Source organism: Gymnoscopelus braueri, assembly GCF_963280865.1.
Source record: "Gymnoscopelus braueri genome assembly, chromosome: 22".
Classification (NCBI taxonomy): Eukaryota; Metazoa; Chordata; class Actinopteri; order Myctophiformes; family Myctophidae; genus Gymnoscopelus; species Gymnoscopelus braueri.
In genome coordinates, this window is record NC_137624.1 from 19,454,107 (window position 1) to 19,468,434 (window position 14,328).

Consider the following 14,328-nt stretch of genomic DNA (forward strand, 5'->3'; position numbering starts at 1 on the left):
GAGTTAAATGAAGAAATGGAATGTCGTCATTGTGTAACTGATTGTGCCAGATTATATTTGAAGTTGAAATATTTTCTTAGTTAAAATAAGTGTTAAATACTCTGTATTTTGTTATAGATGTCTGTTCAATAACAGGGGTCTCCCCCCATATCTCCAGTTCTTTAGAAAATTGAAAATACATTTTGAAGGATACCAATTGTTTTCCAATCAGGAGAGAGAACGCATATGATGACACTGTTGGGCCAAAGTTCCAGTTGTCCAGAATATATCTCTAAATTCAAATTTGTGGAATGCAGGATGAACCCTACTGATTATAGTGACCCCATGGCCTTTCCTCTAGCAGTGGTTCTCAAACTTAAAAATGTCAAGGACCCCATAACTCTGAGAGTGTACAAATGGAACCTTTATTATTTAGTTCCATTTGTACACTCTGAGTTACAGTCCTGGCTTTTAGAACCACTGCTCTAGCACCTCCTTTGAATACACAATGTAAGCCCCCTTGTAGTGTGACTGTATACCAATCCTGTGAGGAAATACTGGTTTTAAATATATATATATATATATATATATATATATTCCATTTGGAACAAAGACTGAGGGTCTTCTAGCTGTAGATGTTACTATATTATGATAATTAATTTCTGAATTGCAAATGTTTTCAAATGCGGGTATATTTCTGAAGGGGGGGGGGGGGGGGAAAGGAGATTTCAGGGGCAATTTATGTATGTTTTGAAATGTGAAAGATGGCTACATGAAAGAATTAATTGGAGAAATTGTTTGGGAGGAGTATGAAAAAGCATGTTATCCATAAGAAATAAACTCAGCCTTGTGGAAAATCTACTGTGATGGACTTGGAAAGTGGTGGACTTGACGTTTACAAAGCATGACATAATGCATATGTGGATAGAACCTATAGTGTTAAAGCATCATAACATTATAGCGGCTGTGGGAGATTTCCATGGTAGGAGTCACAAAGACTGCCTATACATTTTCTACAATGTTTCATGCTGCTATATATTTATAGAAACTGTCAAATGTTTGTATGCTACCAATAGTGTAGGCTAAGCTAATATACAGCAATTTTGATGTTGGGCAGATTAGATGTCTCCTGTCAGAATTGACAATGAAAGGCTTTTATTCCTGAGGTGGGAAAACATGTTTTCTTGGAAGTTTTAAGAGGTAATATTATTTAAAACGGAAATAACATAATTGCATCCATCTCATGGAATGACATTATGAAATAGTTAATTCAACTCCAGTTCAGTGCATAGAGGTATAATATAACTAGAGGGCGGATTGCCCCGCCCCCAGCTATCATTTCAATGAATGTGCATGCCTTTGGCCCAGAATGCATTTACTGTAAATAGCCTATTGTATGTAGGCTACCCAAACATTTATGCAGTTATCTCACCTGCTTTCAAGGCCCAGCATTTGGTCATTATTGAAGATAACTCCAAGAATCTACATGTAAAAAAAGAAAATGCAAGGTCATGACAATGTTAAATAAAAGATAAACCGTTTTGCATTAATGAAGTCTCTGAAACATGTGTAAATAAAGCATAAATAAATAGTAATAACTTGAGCTCTAGCTGAGCTTCAAGTTCAGCAATCAGAGTGTCTTATCTTTAACGGTCTCCTCTACAGGATGTACCATGCCTTGTTCTACAATCAGACTAGGGGAGAGCTTCAGCATGGCTGTGTTGGATGGTATCTCTGGTGCATCTTTAACTGTGGTTGTTTCCTCTCTACAGGTTATTTCATTCCTTGTTTTGCGATCAGTATCAGTCAAGAGGGCTCTGCTGGGACAGCATGGCAGTGTTGCATGGTGTGCTCGTTTCCTCTACAGCAGCGACCCCCAACATGTGCCTCCAAATAATTGGCCAAAGACTAATATTTTATTGATAATTTAACATGTATATAAAAAAAAATCATGCCACTTTTTCTTTAAAACCTTGAAAAATGCATTTTCATTGTGATAAATCACCTTTTGCTTAATCCAAAATGGAACACAATCTATTGATTGATCATTAAAATAAACATGCTCTGAAAATGCATGCCTAACTAAAAACCAAACTAAAACCTAATGAACAAAAGGAGGAGGACTACCGGCCATCTGGGCCAAACTAAAATAACCAACTATGTCTAGCCTAAATAAACACTGTGGGTTGAAGTGCTGCTGGGTCAGTGTCCACCCTGAGGACTGGACAGGTTGGTTTTTAAAGCAGTGTTGGAGATGGGGCTGCAGCAATTTGGGATAGGCTGCAGGTGTGCCTGCCTGATGGGAGAGGAGAGACAATTAGTTCCACAGCCACCCATGAGAGAATGATAATGAGTGAGTGATGTCATGGCCTCGCGCAACAGTAACCAGTATTTTTCATAGGAATATGATAATATACACTACAGGAAAACTGTGGAATAATGAAACGTAGAATAAAACATACTCCTCTATTACGGTGAAATGTTTTTAAACCATTTCTACACAATTTGTCATAGATTATTTAGAAAAGGGTTTTCTCAGCATTACTGATCAATGTCACAAAACAACAAATATATCTAGAGATAATGCTAATAATAATCTGTTTTTATTTGATATTGGGAAACAAAGTAACGTTTTTTTTATAAGAATTCTTTCATTCACTTCAAGTGGATAATAAAATATTCAATATTTCAATTGTTTATGTGGTTACCATTTGATATTTTCAGGCACATTCTGAAATTTTCACCACAGTGTGGAATTGCAATCTGTTCCTCTCATAAATGAGCGTGGCTGATATTGCATGTTACTCATTATTAAAAATTAAGCTGATCAGTGCCCATAAGACAGCGAGCCACCGGATGCTACACTACACGTAGTGTACCAGTTTGCAAGAACAGGCAACTATAGCATGTATGCTATAGTTGCCTGTTCTTGCAAACTGGTAGGCTAATAGATCTATAAGTGCGCCTACCCAGGAGTGATACAAATGTTCTTATTTGCTGAAAATAAAATCCATGCTACTGTTTAATGCTTTAAGAACAGTTATGTAATGATAATAATAATAATAATATTTCACATACATGAAATATGTCCTCTGCATTTTACCCATCCTCCAACTACTAGGAGCAGTGAGCAACCATTGGTTGTAGCGGTCGGGGAGAAGTTAGGGATAAGTGTCCTTTGCTCAGGGACACTTCGACACATTGCTGAGGCCTGGAATCAACCATTCAGCTATGGCCGCCCTAAATGTTTGACTAATCTGCTCTATGCAATACAAATTTCAACTCATAATTTGCAAAAATGAAAGTACACATGTTTCTACAAAATATCAAATTTATTTTGATTAAAAAAATGTCCTTTTTTTCACATGCATACCCACACAGTTTATCACCATAAATATTGTCCAATGACACTTTTTTATTTTTTATGTTTTTGTTTGTTTTTATCTGATTCACAGAGCAAGCACATAATGGTGGACTGAAACATTTTATTTGGAAGGACACATGGAGAACGTTTGCACTCTTACAGGGAGAGGAAATCTCAGTGCACTAAAAAAAAGGCTGTCTGAAAATCAAGTATAAACATTTATAAATGACCTACAAATGGATCAAAGTACAAAAGAGAAACAGCTTTAACAGACACTACACCCATTCACAGATGATTTGGTATTTGGACTGTATGTACTTTAACTCCATATTATTACAACTAATGCATAAACATATCACAGTAAAAACCTCATTGTTAATTTAATGCCAAGAGCATGGGTAAATGTTTACACTCCGAGTTAAATTAACAGAGGATTTTGTTGTGTAGCTTTGGAGCAAAAATAATAGAATGTAAAACCTATTGCCGACTGAACTTTTCATACATTCCTTTTTGGCAAGGCCTCACTGCATCACTCAATTTCTGTACTAAATAAAATAAAGAATCTGAGAAGGAACCCTGTCATTTCTGTTTTTAACATATATGCAACTCATGTCTGCCTTATCGCTTGAGTGCAACTCTGTCATACACATGAGTCAACTGTCAATGAGGAAGAAACCACATTTTGTTTGCGTGCCAAGGCTATAGTATACAAGTCCCTCAAGGAATCCCTCACACCTCACTCAATATGATGAGCTTTTGAAATCCTTCTGACTTCCAACATGATCTTTGTCCATTTAGTACAAATGTCATCTTTCACAGAGCCACAAAATTAAATTAACTGTAATGTCAACAAGGGACACTATATGGAACGTCTCTAAAAATGATCAAGACAAGATTCTATAGACTGTTGCTTTGACAATAATAAAAATCTAAAAGTTTCTAGTGATCAGGTCAATTTGATGATGTACAGTATGACTTTAAACCCCATATGCAATTACATAAATTTGTTATCAGCCGGCGTGGTTCAGATGATGACGTAGACTTATGGTTAATCAGAATCAATCTTTAATAGACCTGTTCATTGTGTGTCAGAACAGGGCTATATTATATGGATATAGATCTGCTCTGCAGTAGATTTCCCCTTGAATTCTATTGTATATGTGCAATATTGAATGTTTTTGTACTGTATATATGATCCTTGCAAGAAAACAAGACATCTGGAGCGTACGTGGTCTTAAAAAGCAGCGACAGAAAATATTTAGACAACTTAAGAGTTTGTGTTTCTTTCTAGGAGACCTCTGTTGGATGATAGAAAACCAGAGGTCAAACCAGAGGGTAATTACTTTGAGGTGTCAAGATGGCCCTTTATATCACCAAAAGACAAACTTAAACAGTACACAGGCAATGGAGGTAGCAGCACATCACTATTTCACAAGGCCAAAAACTATATGGCCTCTTCAGAAACAAAAATAAAAAATGTATGCATCACACACACGTACTACACACACACACACACACACACTTTTTTTTTGGACCAATCATCAGACAAAGCACACATTTTTGTGCAATAGGAAGACAAACAAAGGTTGTCTCGAACTAGGCGTTTCATGACAGTTTGACAGCTATGACAAAAAAACACTTTCATTACACGTTGCACCAGTGATTCTTGGCAAAATAAAAACTGGTATAAATGCAAAATCAACTTTGTCAAATGTACAAAAATGAGGAATGTCATGCTCATATTGTATTGTATTTTATAAAGGCCACTTAGACGGCTAAGCTTGCCTGATGTCGCATCATGTCCTATTTGCTTTAATGCCCTGTCGCCAATCTGCAATCCTGTTTGATTTCCTTTCATCACAGAGCCTCTCCTCGCGCGCCAGTCCACCACAAGCACGAGTTCAAACAATGTTTTTCTTTTCTTTTTTTTCATAACCATGTGTGGATCAAACACTCATATATGCTTCCAGCGTTCTATGATATTGCACTGAATAAAGCCTTTGTTAGCAGCAGCATTTCAGAATGCCTCAATAACAGTGACAGTCTTTTTCCATTTTCTTATGGTCTCGATCTCCTAGTATTGACATCAATCCATCTCCGATTCGTCCCCAATATACTGTAGATGTTCTCTGTTGTTATTTTTTGCTGAGTAAGTACTGTATATTAGAAATTCAGATGTAACCCAATGTGTTTTTCCATGGCTACCCTGCTTGACATAAATACACCAATAAAGTTAATTTGATTAACAATGATAAGAGGAAAATACATGTCATGAAAATCCTAGTTTTTCATCGTTCCTTGATTTAAAATACATCACAGTAATACTGTATGTGCGTGAGCTGACCTTTCTCTTGATTTTGGCACACTGCACAGTACATACACAGTAAAAAGAAAATGGACCCGCAGGGACCCTATTTTTACGCTCAGAGTAAAATAAACTGAGGATTTTACTGTGTAAGTAACTCGTTTTGGAATAATCACCGAACAATAATTATACCACTGGTTATATTCAACTAAGCTCACACAAGTCCTTTATACATGACTCTTCACCGCCATGTGTCGTTGGATCAGAATTGATTGCATTTATGCACAATATATTATAGAGCCCGCCGTGTGCATTAAATGCACAAATATGTGTTTTACTTCACAGGGGACAGTCTCTTTAGTAGTTTCTTCCCCTTGGACAGCAGTCCCTTCTTCTTCTTCGATGCCAGATCTTGGGAATCCCGTGAGTCCAGTTGAAGTTGTGGGCCCCTCGGGGGGCTGAGGGGCCTCATGGTACCTGGGAGGAGGAGGGGCTGCACTATGGGGGTTGGTGCGCGGATGGGCAAGGCATCACTGTCAACCGTGTCAGTGGTTTCTGTGGTACCCTGAGGAGAGAAGCCATGGGGAGGTGGTGGAGGCATGGGGTTGGCAATTATAAAGGGTGATTTATACTTGGTTGCGCGGCCAGTGTTGCACACAGAAAATAGCCGATCTACAGGCTCTCAGCGTGAAATAGCTGATCTGCCGCCGCTTGTACATCAGCTATTTGTGGTACTATATGTACTGTAACAGCGCAAAACGAGGTGCGTCGAGCCCTTAAAGCAAGCAGCAAACTAAAACATTAAAACAAACCTTATTCACTATAGTGACTAAATGTTTTACTCCAGAGGGTAGTATGCTGAAAGATTTGAAACCTGATTTGTCAGTACAATCTCAATAGTTAGCCGTCAGTGTAGTGACTGTCAGCGTAGAGTCCATCCACATTCAACTGATCCTCACACATGGAAACAGACCCTTTACTGAGAAAAAAAAACATAACTAAATAGATGATTAGTTGGCCATGATTGTTCAAAATACATTTGTCAATACATTAAATGCCTATTTTAAAGTATATATATATATATATATATATATATATATATATATATATATATATATATATATATATATATATATATATATATATAGGAATGTAACGTTACTCAACTAAATCTAAACGTATCATACATTTAATGGTGAATACTCTATTACTGTAGTTCCTTAGTTACACTTTTTACTTTCCAATAATCTTGCTCGTTAGCTAGACAGATTAGCCTCACATTTCAACCCATTACCATGGAAATTAGTTGATATTTGGCCAACTTATACTTATACTATAACTTGTTAACTATAGTTAACAGATGCCATATCATGGGACGTTTGTCATGTGACAGAACGGTGATTGGGATTTATGTTTTATACTGTAAAAAAAAAAAAAAAAAAGTAGGAAGACTTTGTATGCCAAGTTGCCAACTGGTCATTTCCTTTTATGCTAGATACAAACAGCAATAAGCCATAATTAAAAAAGGGAGTTGACTGTGCCCAATAAGGCTTTCTTATCACGACAATTAATCCATCACTGAATACACATTCAAAGCTTTCACTTTACAAGTAACAATTAACTACAGTATTGTCGAGGTCAATAGGAATAAATGAACATAAAATCATATATAGCCTTCTTATAAATAATCCAATTCATGTATAGTATAGTTGGTAGCCTACAGTACTAGAAAGAAAGAAAGAAAGAAAGAGCGACTTTTGGCCACAAGGTGTCATATGAGATGTTTTCACACACACATTCATCTACGAGGAAGAGACACAGGAAAGGACATCAAACAGCGAGCACATTAGTACACCACAGTCAGATAGGCACCAACAGTATATATATACATATACAACACACAGGGACACAACTGTAGATACCAAGCCTCTTGTCTAATGCATTGGCTGAATACATAAACATACTGTATATTTTCAAAACTTCAGGAACAGTATGTTTTTTTAGTTTTTAGTTTTTTTTTATAATCATGAAGAGGAATTACTGTAGATCAGAGATAGAATTCTGAAATGTGATTTTGTGATCTGAACAATGAAGACTGTAAAACACCTTTTTCAGGTCTTGAAACATAAAAAAACGAGTCTTAACTTATAGCAGATTTTGGTAACAATGAAACATTGCAAAAAGTACCGGACTCTGATCTGATCTGATCTGATCTCACCATCAAACAAAGCATTCCTGAAATACTTATTAGGATTTTCAGTTTGGTATCTCAAGTTGCTGACGTACAAGACGGCAGAGCCATTTATGGTGTGAAATGAACAATCCTCTTTTGTTTCCTTTTGGTTACTGTCAGGCGGAAACCTTGTATGTCCTTGTATGTTCCAATGGGTCCATTGAAGCCACACAAGTCACAAGCTCTTGTTAATACTTTTCATTGGTTCAATATTTAAAAAAAAACAGACAGACAGACTTAACCACTTTAAACCTGGCGCCCATATTTTGGGCATGTCAAAAATGTTCAAATCTTCTCCTTTCATAACTAAAAACAGCCAATCTACAAGCTCACAAAGCATTGCGATGAGTTGTTGTGAGCTTGTAGATATGCAATTTTTGCAACTTTTGCATGACACCGTCATACGATGAAGTATAGGACATAAGAAAAGAAAACATAAAAATGATGAAATATGGAGATACAAGGTTTCTGCCCAACAGCAACGTTTTGTTTTGCCAAGCAGGTGAGGAAAAAAGAAACCAGATGTGGCAGCATCTTCATCATCAGTAAAACCCACAGCACTATGAAAAATGAAAATAACAACAACATCAACACATGAACACAGAGCGCAAAGGGATTTTTTTTTATATCCAATTTTTGTCTTTTATTGTTCCATTATAACAATACAGTATGGATGTCTCAGTGTAGCGGCTCCTTTTTCTTTCTCAGATCAAACATGGCATATGTATAACCACTTTCAACAGGCCTGAAAAATAGATATTTTGATGTGTGCGCAGTATACAAAAAGAAACAAAGCCTCTTTGAGTAAATACAGCAGTTGGGCCAAGAAAGTTATTATAAAATGTATCAAGTTTACTTTTGAAAAAGGCATGTTTTTTCTCTCCTATCAAACTTGAGATCATTTTCTTATTCAAATCTTTTCTTTCAGTGTCGTGGAGAAACAATTGGTATGTGTTCATAAAGCACTTATTTTCATACACAGCACCCATAATTAGATTTTGTGTGTCAGTGCAAAGAGATTACCAAATTATTTGTGTAAAGCCTAATTTATATATACTGTCGCACGATGACATGGCTTGTTGAAAAATAAAAAACATTTCAAGCTAACCACGTCGCGTGACATCGTACAATGGAGTATAAATTAGGCTTAAGGAATGACTTTAGCCTTTTGTCTAATCTTAACCCCCCCCCCATTGGCAATACTACATGCATAATCACACATACAGTTCTCTGTGTCCATATAGGGCTTTGCTTCTTCCTTTGTTGTGTTAAGACAGACAGGGGGGGGGGGGGTTATCCCCTTTTCCAAAGGGGAGGGGGCAGGGGGGGGGGGGGTTAGTTTGAATAGAGTCACCACTGTCACCACATGGACAAACACACACACTGAACAGCACATAGACGGCAAGTGGAGGAAGCAAGAGACGAAAATCAAGAGAGGACGAAGGATGGATGGACAGAGGGGCCTAGCGCTGAGAGCGGCGATGATGCTGTACCCGTTTGCCCTCAGAGACGGTGGCGGCGGCGGCGTTGGCGTCGGCGGGCGGCGGCCGATTGATGGGCTCATCCTGGGGATAGTGGGACGGAGTGTCCGTCAGATATACCTCCACGTCGTCAGGCACTTCTTCCAGGAAGTTGGAGGGGACCAGGCCGCGGTGGCCGTTGATCTCACCCTGCGAGATACGAGTGGGAGAAAAACAAAAAGGGTGGTGAGAGGAGGAGAGGAGGAGAGGAAGACAGGAGGAGGGGAAGAGAGTGGATGGCAGGGGAGGGGAGTAGATTGTTGTTGTTAACACATTCATTGCCAGGTATTAATTAATTAATCCGCCACTGCCAGGGGTCTTATTGTCTGAATCTTTTTGACGATCCACAGGAAAAAAAAATCAACGTGGATGTAAACAAACAATGTGTCTTTTTTCCACCGGAACAAAATACATTGTAACCGCTATCGTCCGGTTATCGGCAGTTGAATATAAAAACGCAATCTCGGAAAAGAAATGTATTTTTATAAATCTGATAACATTGTAGTGGACGGGGTGAAAATGTTTTAGATGACGTCATTTCCGGGTGTATCATTCTCTCGAAGTCAAGGCATCATTCATAGGTTGGCGAAGAGCGCCCTCTAGCGTGATCACTAACAAACATAATATTACGTCATTGGCAGTCAAGCGTTGGGTTTGAGATGGCGTAATATTACAGACATGGCAGTCAATGTGTTAAAATAAGTGAAGATCAGAACATTTCTCTGAATATTTAACCCATTCAATCCGGGAACGCATGTCTGTCATTTTAGATTTATTTGGCTATTCAAAAATAGAAGATATACAAGCTCATAGTGTGGCATCGAGTGCTATGAGCTTGTAGATCTGCTTCTTTTTTTTTTTATCGTAAAAATGTGTGCAAATCAAATTTTCACAAGCTTGTATATCTGCTATTTTTGAATAGCCAAAGAAGTCTAAAATGACACAGATGCGTTCCCGGTCTAAATGGGTTAAGATGCTAAAACGTGATGTGGCACTCACATAATAGAACCCATCTTCATCAATATCCCCAGAGACAGCTATGATGTCACCAGCACAGAATGTCAATTCAGCCTAGGAAAGACAGACAGCAACAGAGGGAGAATGTACAGTATGTCCTTATGATCTGTGAGGTCAAACCTATGCCAGAACAGCACCAGAACTCTGAAAGGATTGGGCCAACAAGCCAACTAAGGTCAATATAAATATATAAATTAGCTGACAGGGACAGAATAAGGGCTTATCCTTCCCTTTGGTTTGAATGTTGACTGTATGATCATATTGGAAGTTCTCTCTATATTCATCAAAGCCACATTTGAGACAAAGGAGTGTGGAAGTGTACCAGGCAACACATTCAAGCTTGATATGAATAAGTGAGTATTCCCTTTACTTTCATTCAGCGTGTTGTAAATGAAAATGAAGGTAAACTATGAGTTCAGGGGCCATATGTCTCATCCATACTAAATGGATGCATACACTTTGTTCTGCATCGGTTCAGTACCGAGCTCCTAAAGGGACAGTTTTTGTGTGTGTGTTTTTTTTATGCTTTTATTGATAGGACAGTAGGTTGACAGGAAATGAGGAGAGAGAGATGGGGAGTGACACACAGCAAAGGCCATCGGGATCGTGATTCGAACCCACGACGCGCTGTCAGGCTACATTGAGCCTAGGTGCACGGACCGCTGCGCCAGCCGTCCGGGCCAGCAGTGCACATTTTTAAGCATGCACACACCCTCGATACATATGGCCCCAGGTCTCTGAAATCACGATTATTAAGATAGTACTGTAGAAAACTAAACAGAAATACAAGGTGAGAGAATATAATTGTACAGTAAGTAGGGTTAACGTAGTCAATCATTAGATCTGCCAGTGGGTGTGAGTGTGTGTCTAGTCTACAGTACATGGTACTAGACAGTACATGGTACCTCAACATCAACATTAGGAGAGCTTTCCCTTGGGTCGTAGTCGTACAGGGCAACCATCCTCCGAGAGGCCTGGTCCCGACGGAGGCCTCGCCTGTTCTGCTCTGGAAGGGACAAGGAAAGCCCATTTAACATGCATCCTGCAGCAGTTGTACTCAGAATACCTGTTATTAGAATCCCCAGTATTTAAAAGCAAGGTTGTTTAGGTGCGTGTGCGCGCCACTGTGAGCGTGAGAATTAAACCAGGGGTTCCCAAACCTTTTCAGCTCCAGACACAACAGGTACATTTGGTCTTTAGGGCTTTACAAACAGACCGACACAACGCCTGTGTTCTGGCTTGGTGCTTCTTTTTTTTCTTCCGGAAAATCTTTCGAAATGTTTTCTTTAATTTCTTTGCTTTTCTTTTGTTAATTTCTGAAAATCTTTTTAACAAAACGCAAAAAAACAAAAAAAAAACAGGATATTTACTTGCGACCCATAAATATAAATACTGGTCTGACACCCAAGAATGGATCACCACCGCATGTATGGGTAACACTGAATTAAAGTGTGCGTTACCTATTCTGTCCACAGGCGTGTTCAGCGGCAGGAAGCCCTGCTTGATGAGTTGGTCCATGGTCTCTTCATCTTCAGCCCTGATCTCTGACACCATGTTGCACGGGATCAGCCCCATCCTGCCCCGGACCTCTCCTCTGTAGAACCCATCTGTGTCTTTATCACCATACACCTGGGACACAAAGGAACGGTGGAATTACAGTACTGATATCGTCCCTGACGACTGGAAATCTTGTTCAAAACTGTTCCGTTACTTTTCAGGAAATGGAAGAAAAGATATCCTGTTTTCCAATGGATCCAATGTAGTTGTTATTTAGTCACAATCTCTTAATTATCAATTAAGTTAATAAAGTTAATACTTTTCATTGGTTAAATATTTATAAAGCTCAAGGTTCAACTTTACCAATTACAAAGTAAAAGGCATGTGATATTCACTGTGCGCTACAGTCTCTAGAGTAAATATATATATATATTGCAATCAGTGCAAGCATAAGCATTTCCGACAAACACACACGGCACCAAGTAAAATCACGGTCATGAATAAAAAAAGAAGAGATGGCTGGAGAGGAAAAGCAAATTATCATGAACGCACACAATAGTTTAAAAAAACACACCCTAATAATTTGGCCCTCTTTGAAGGGCAGCTCCTCATCAGCTGCGTCTGGGTTGGGGGACATGGAGAGAGGGTCGTAGTCAAAGAGCGCCACAAAGATTCGAAAGGACTCCTCGGTCTCTGACTCGTCGTAGTATGGAGGGGAGCGGCGATCCCGATCCCTGTAGCCATCTTTAACATCGGAAACAAACATTTAAAAAAGGTAACAAAATGCCATCAACCTGCATCACAAAACAGATCAACCATTAACTAGGTGCATACGTAGTGGAGCAGATTCCAGAGCTCTTCCCTACAAGGAATTGTTGACCAAAGCAATGTAGCATGTATTTCACAGTTACATAAGACATAGTATTTTGTGTCATGTGCATTGTGAGGCATGTTAAACATGCTTCTGTGCAGTATGAAATAATAAACAAAAAGGAATATCTTAGTGTTTACAAGATACACCAACTCATGCAGTATTATATGACAAATTAATTATTTAACATCATCCAACAACCGTCTCTATCAGCATGCAAACATCAATCTCATGGTCAGTCTGGTCCTTTTCATCATTCAGTGCACACACAATTCACAAACCAATACAAACACGACCGTGCGCGCACGCACACACAGTTGTTTGTAATGCTTTTGTATTTGAATATACAGTACATTCATAAGCAAGTGCTCCACCAGGATAGTGTTGTGCTGCAGACAAATGAAGGGCAAAATATGGAATTATATCGACGTGAAACGTGGAGATGACATGTGATGTAACAGACACACACAGTAACAGACAAGCATGTACAGTAAGACCATGAAGCAACTGTGGATACTATTGCGAATTACTACAGTATTGTTTTGGAAATATAACATGATGTGTAACATTGCTGCATGGCTGATATCAAATAGGCATCATTTTGGGGAAAGAGTGATTTGCTTAAACTGTAACCTTTTTTGTGCTGTTACTCAGGGAGACATATTGTTTTGTTAGGGTGCAAGAAGCTGCATAATTTCAGATAATTAGGGCTTGAAAGTCTATCATAGGCAATACGTTTTTGTTTGTATGTAGTGTACTTCTACTTTATTTATTTATTTTTCTTATGGCTAAACATGCAGTGGTATTTCCAGAGTGAAATTGAATGGCAAGGTGTGGAACTTTATGAGGTGGCCAAGGAATATTGGAACTATGACAATCGTCAATCAGTTGTATAACGGATTTCCCCGCCCAGGTCCCTGTCTGTAATGCAACGGGCACTATTTATGCATTAAATACAGCAAGATACACCACATACTAAGAAGAAAAACAGTTACAGTGCAGTCACTACATACAGTATTATAAGCCCTTCAACTTTTGTCCCCCTTCATGCGTGGTCTGCCCTAGAACAGTGTAGAGATGGCGGAATTGTGTGACTATATCACAAAGGGAAGGGGTTTAAGCAGGCATCTGGAGTTCAGTGCAGTAGGAAGCATTCTCTGAGCGATCGATCAATCAATCAATCAATCATCCACAACAGTGGGGTGGCCATCTTGGCCAGTGATGCCACTATTTCAGTGCAGTGCAGTGAGTCATGCTGTGCAACTGGGATCAACATAATAGTACTAGGGGTGCAACACTTTGCTGACTAATCACATTCTTCATAAAATAATCGTTTTTTTTTTAAATGAAACATTGAAATCGTTTTTTTCCTCCTCCAAGTTCACAACGTGGTGCATCGCGTGGTGCAAGTATAAAATAGGGTTAAAATGGTTAATCAGACTAATCAGTTTATTTCAAATCAATTAAATTTATTTTCCGTCAATTCGTTGATATATAAGAATACAAATTTATAAATGAACCCCCCCACCCCTCACATGCTTC

General features: G+C 38.6%; 1 protein-coding gene across 1 annotated transcript in view; it reads right to left on the minus strand.

Moving 5' to 3' along the window:
- Positions 1–5,982: 5,982 nt before the first annotated feature.
- Positions 5,983–14,328, minus strand: part of rimbp2a (RIMS binding protein 2a) — a gene marked incomplete at its 3' end in the record, with an annotated part of 42,287 nt that continues 33,941 nt past the window's right edge. Inside the window, exons 16-21 of the mRNA XM_080419575.1 lie at positions 12,490–12,659; positions 11,879–12,047; positions 11,324–11,424; positions 10,401–10,472; positions 9,375–9,551; positions 5,983–6,213 (exon numbers count right to left, since the gene is read on the minus strand). Of these exons, the coding sequence (XP_080275701.1) occupies positions 5,983–6,213; positions 9,375–9,551; positions 10,401–10,472; positions 11,324–11,424; positions 11,879–12,047; positions 12,490–12,659 (920 nt within the window). The remainder of the gene's footprint in view (positions 6,214–9,374; positions 9,552–10,400; positions 10,473–11,323; positions 11,425–11,878; positions 12,048–12,489; positions 12,660–14,328) is intronic.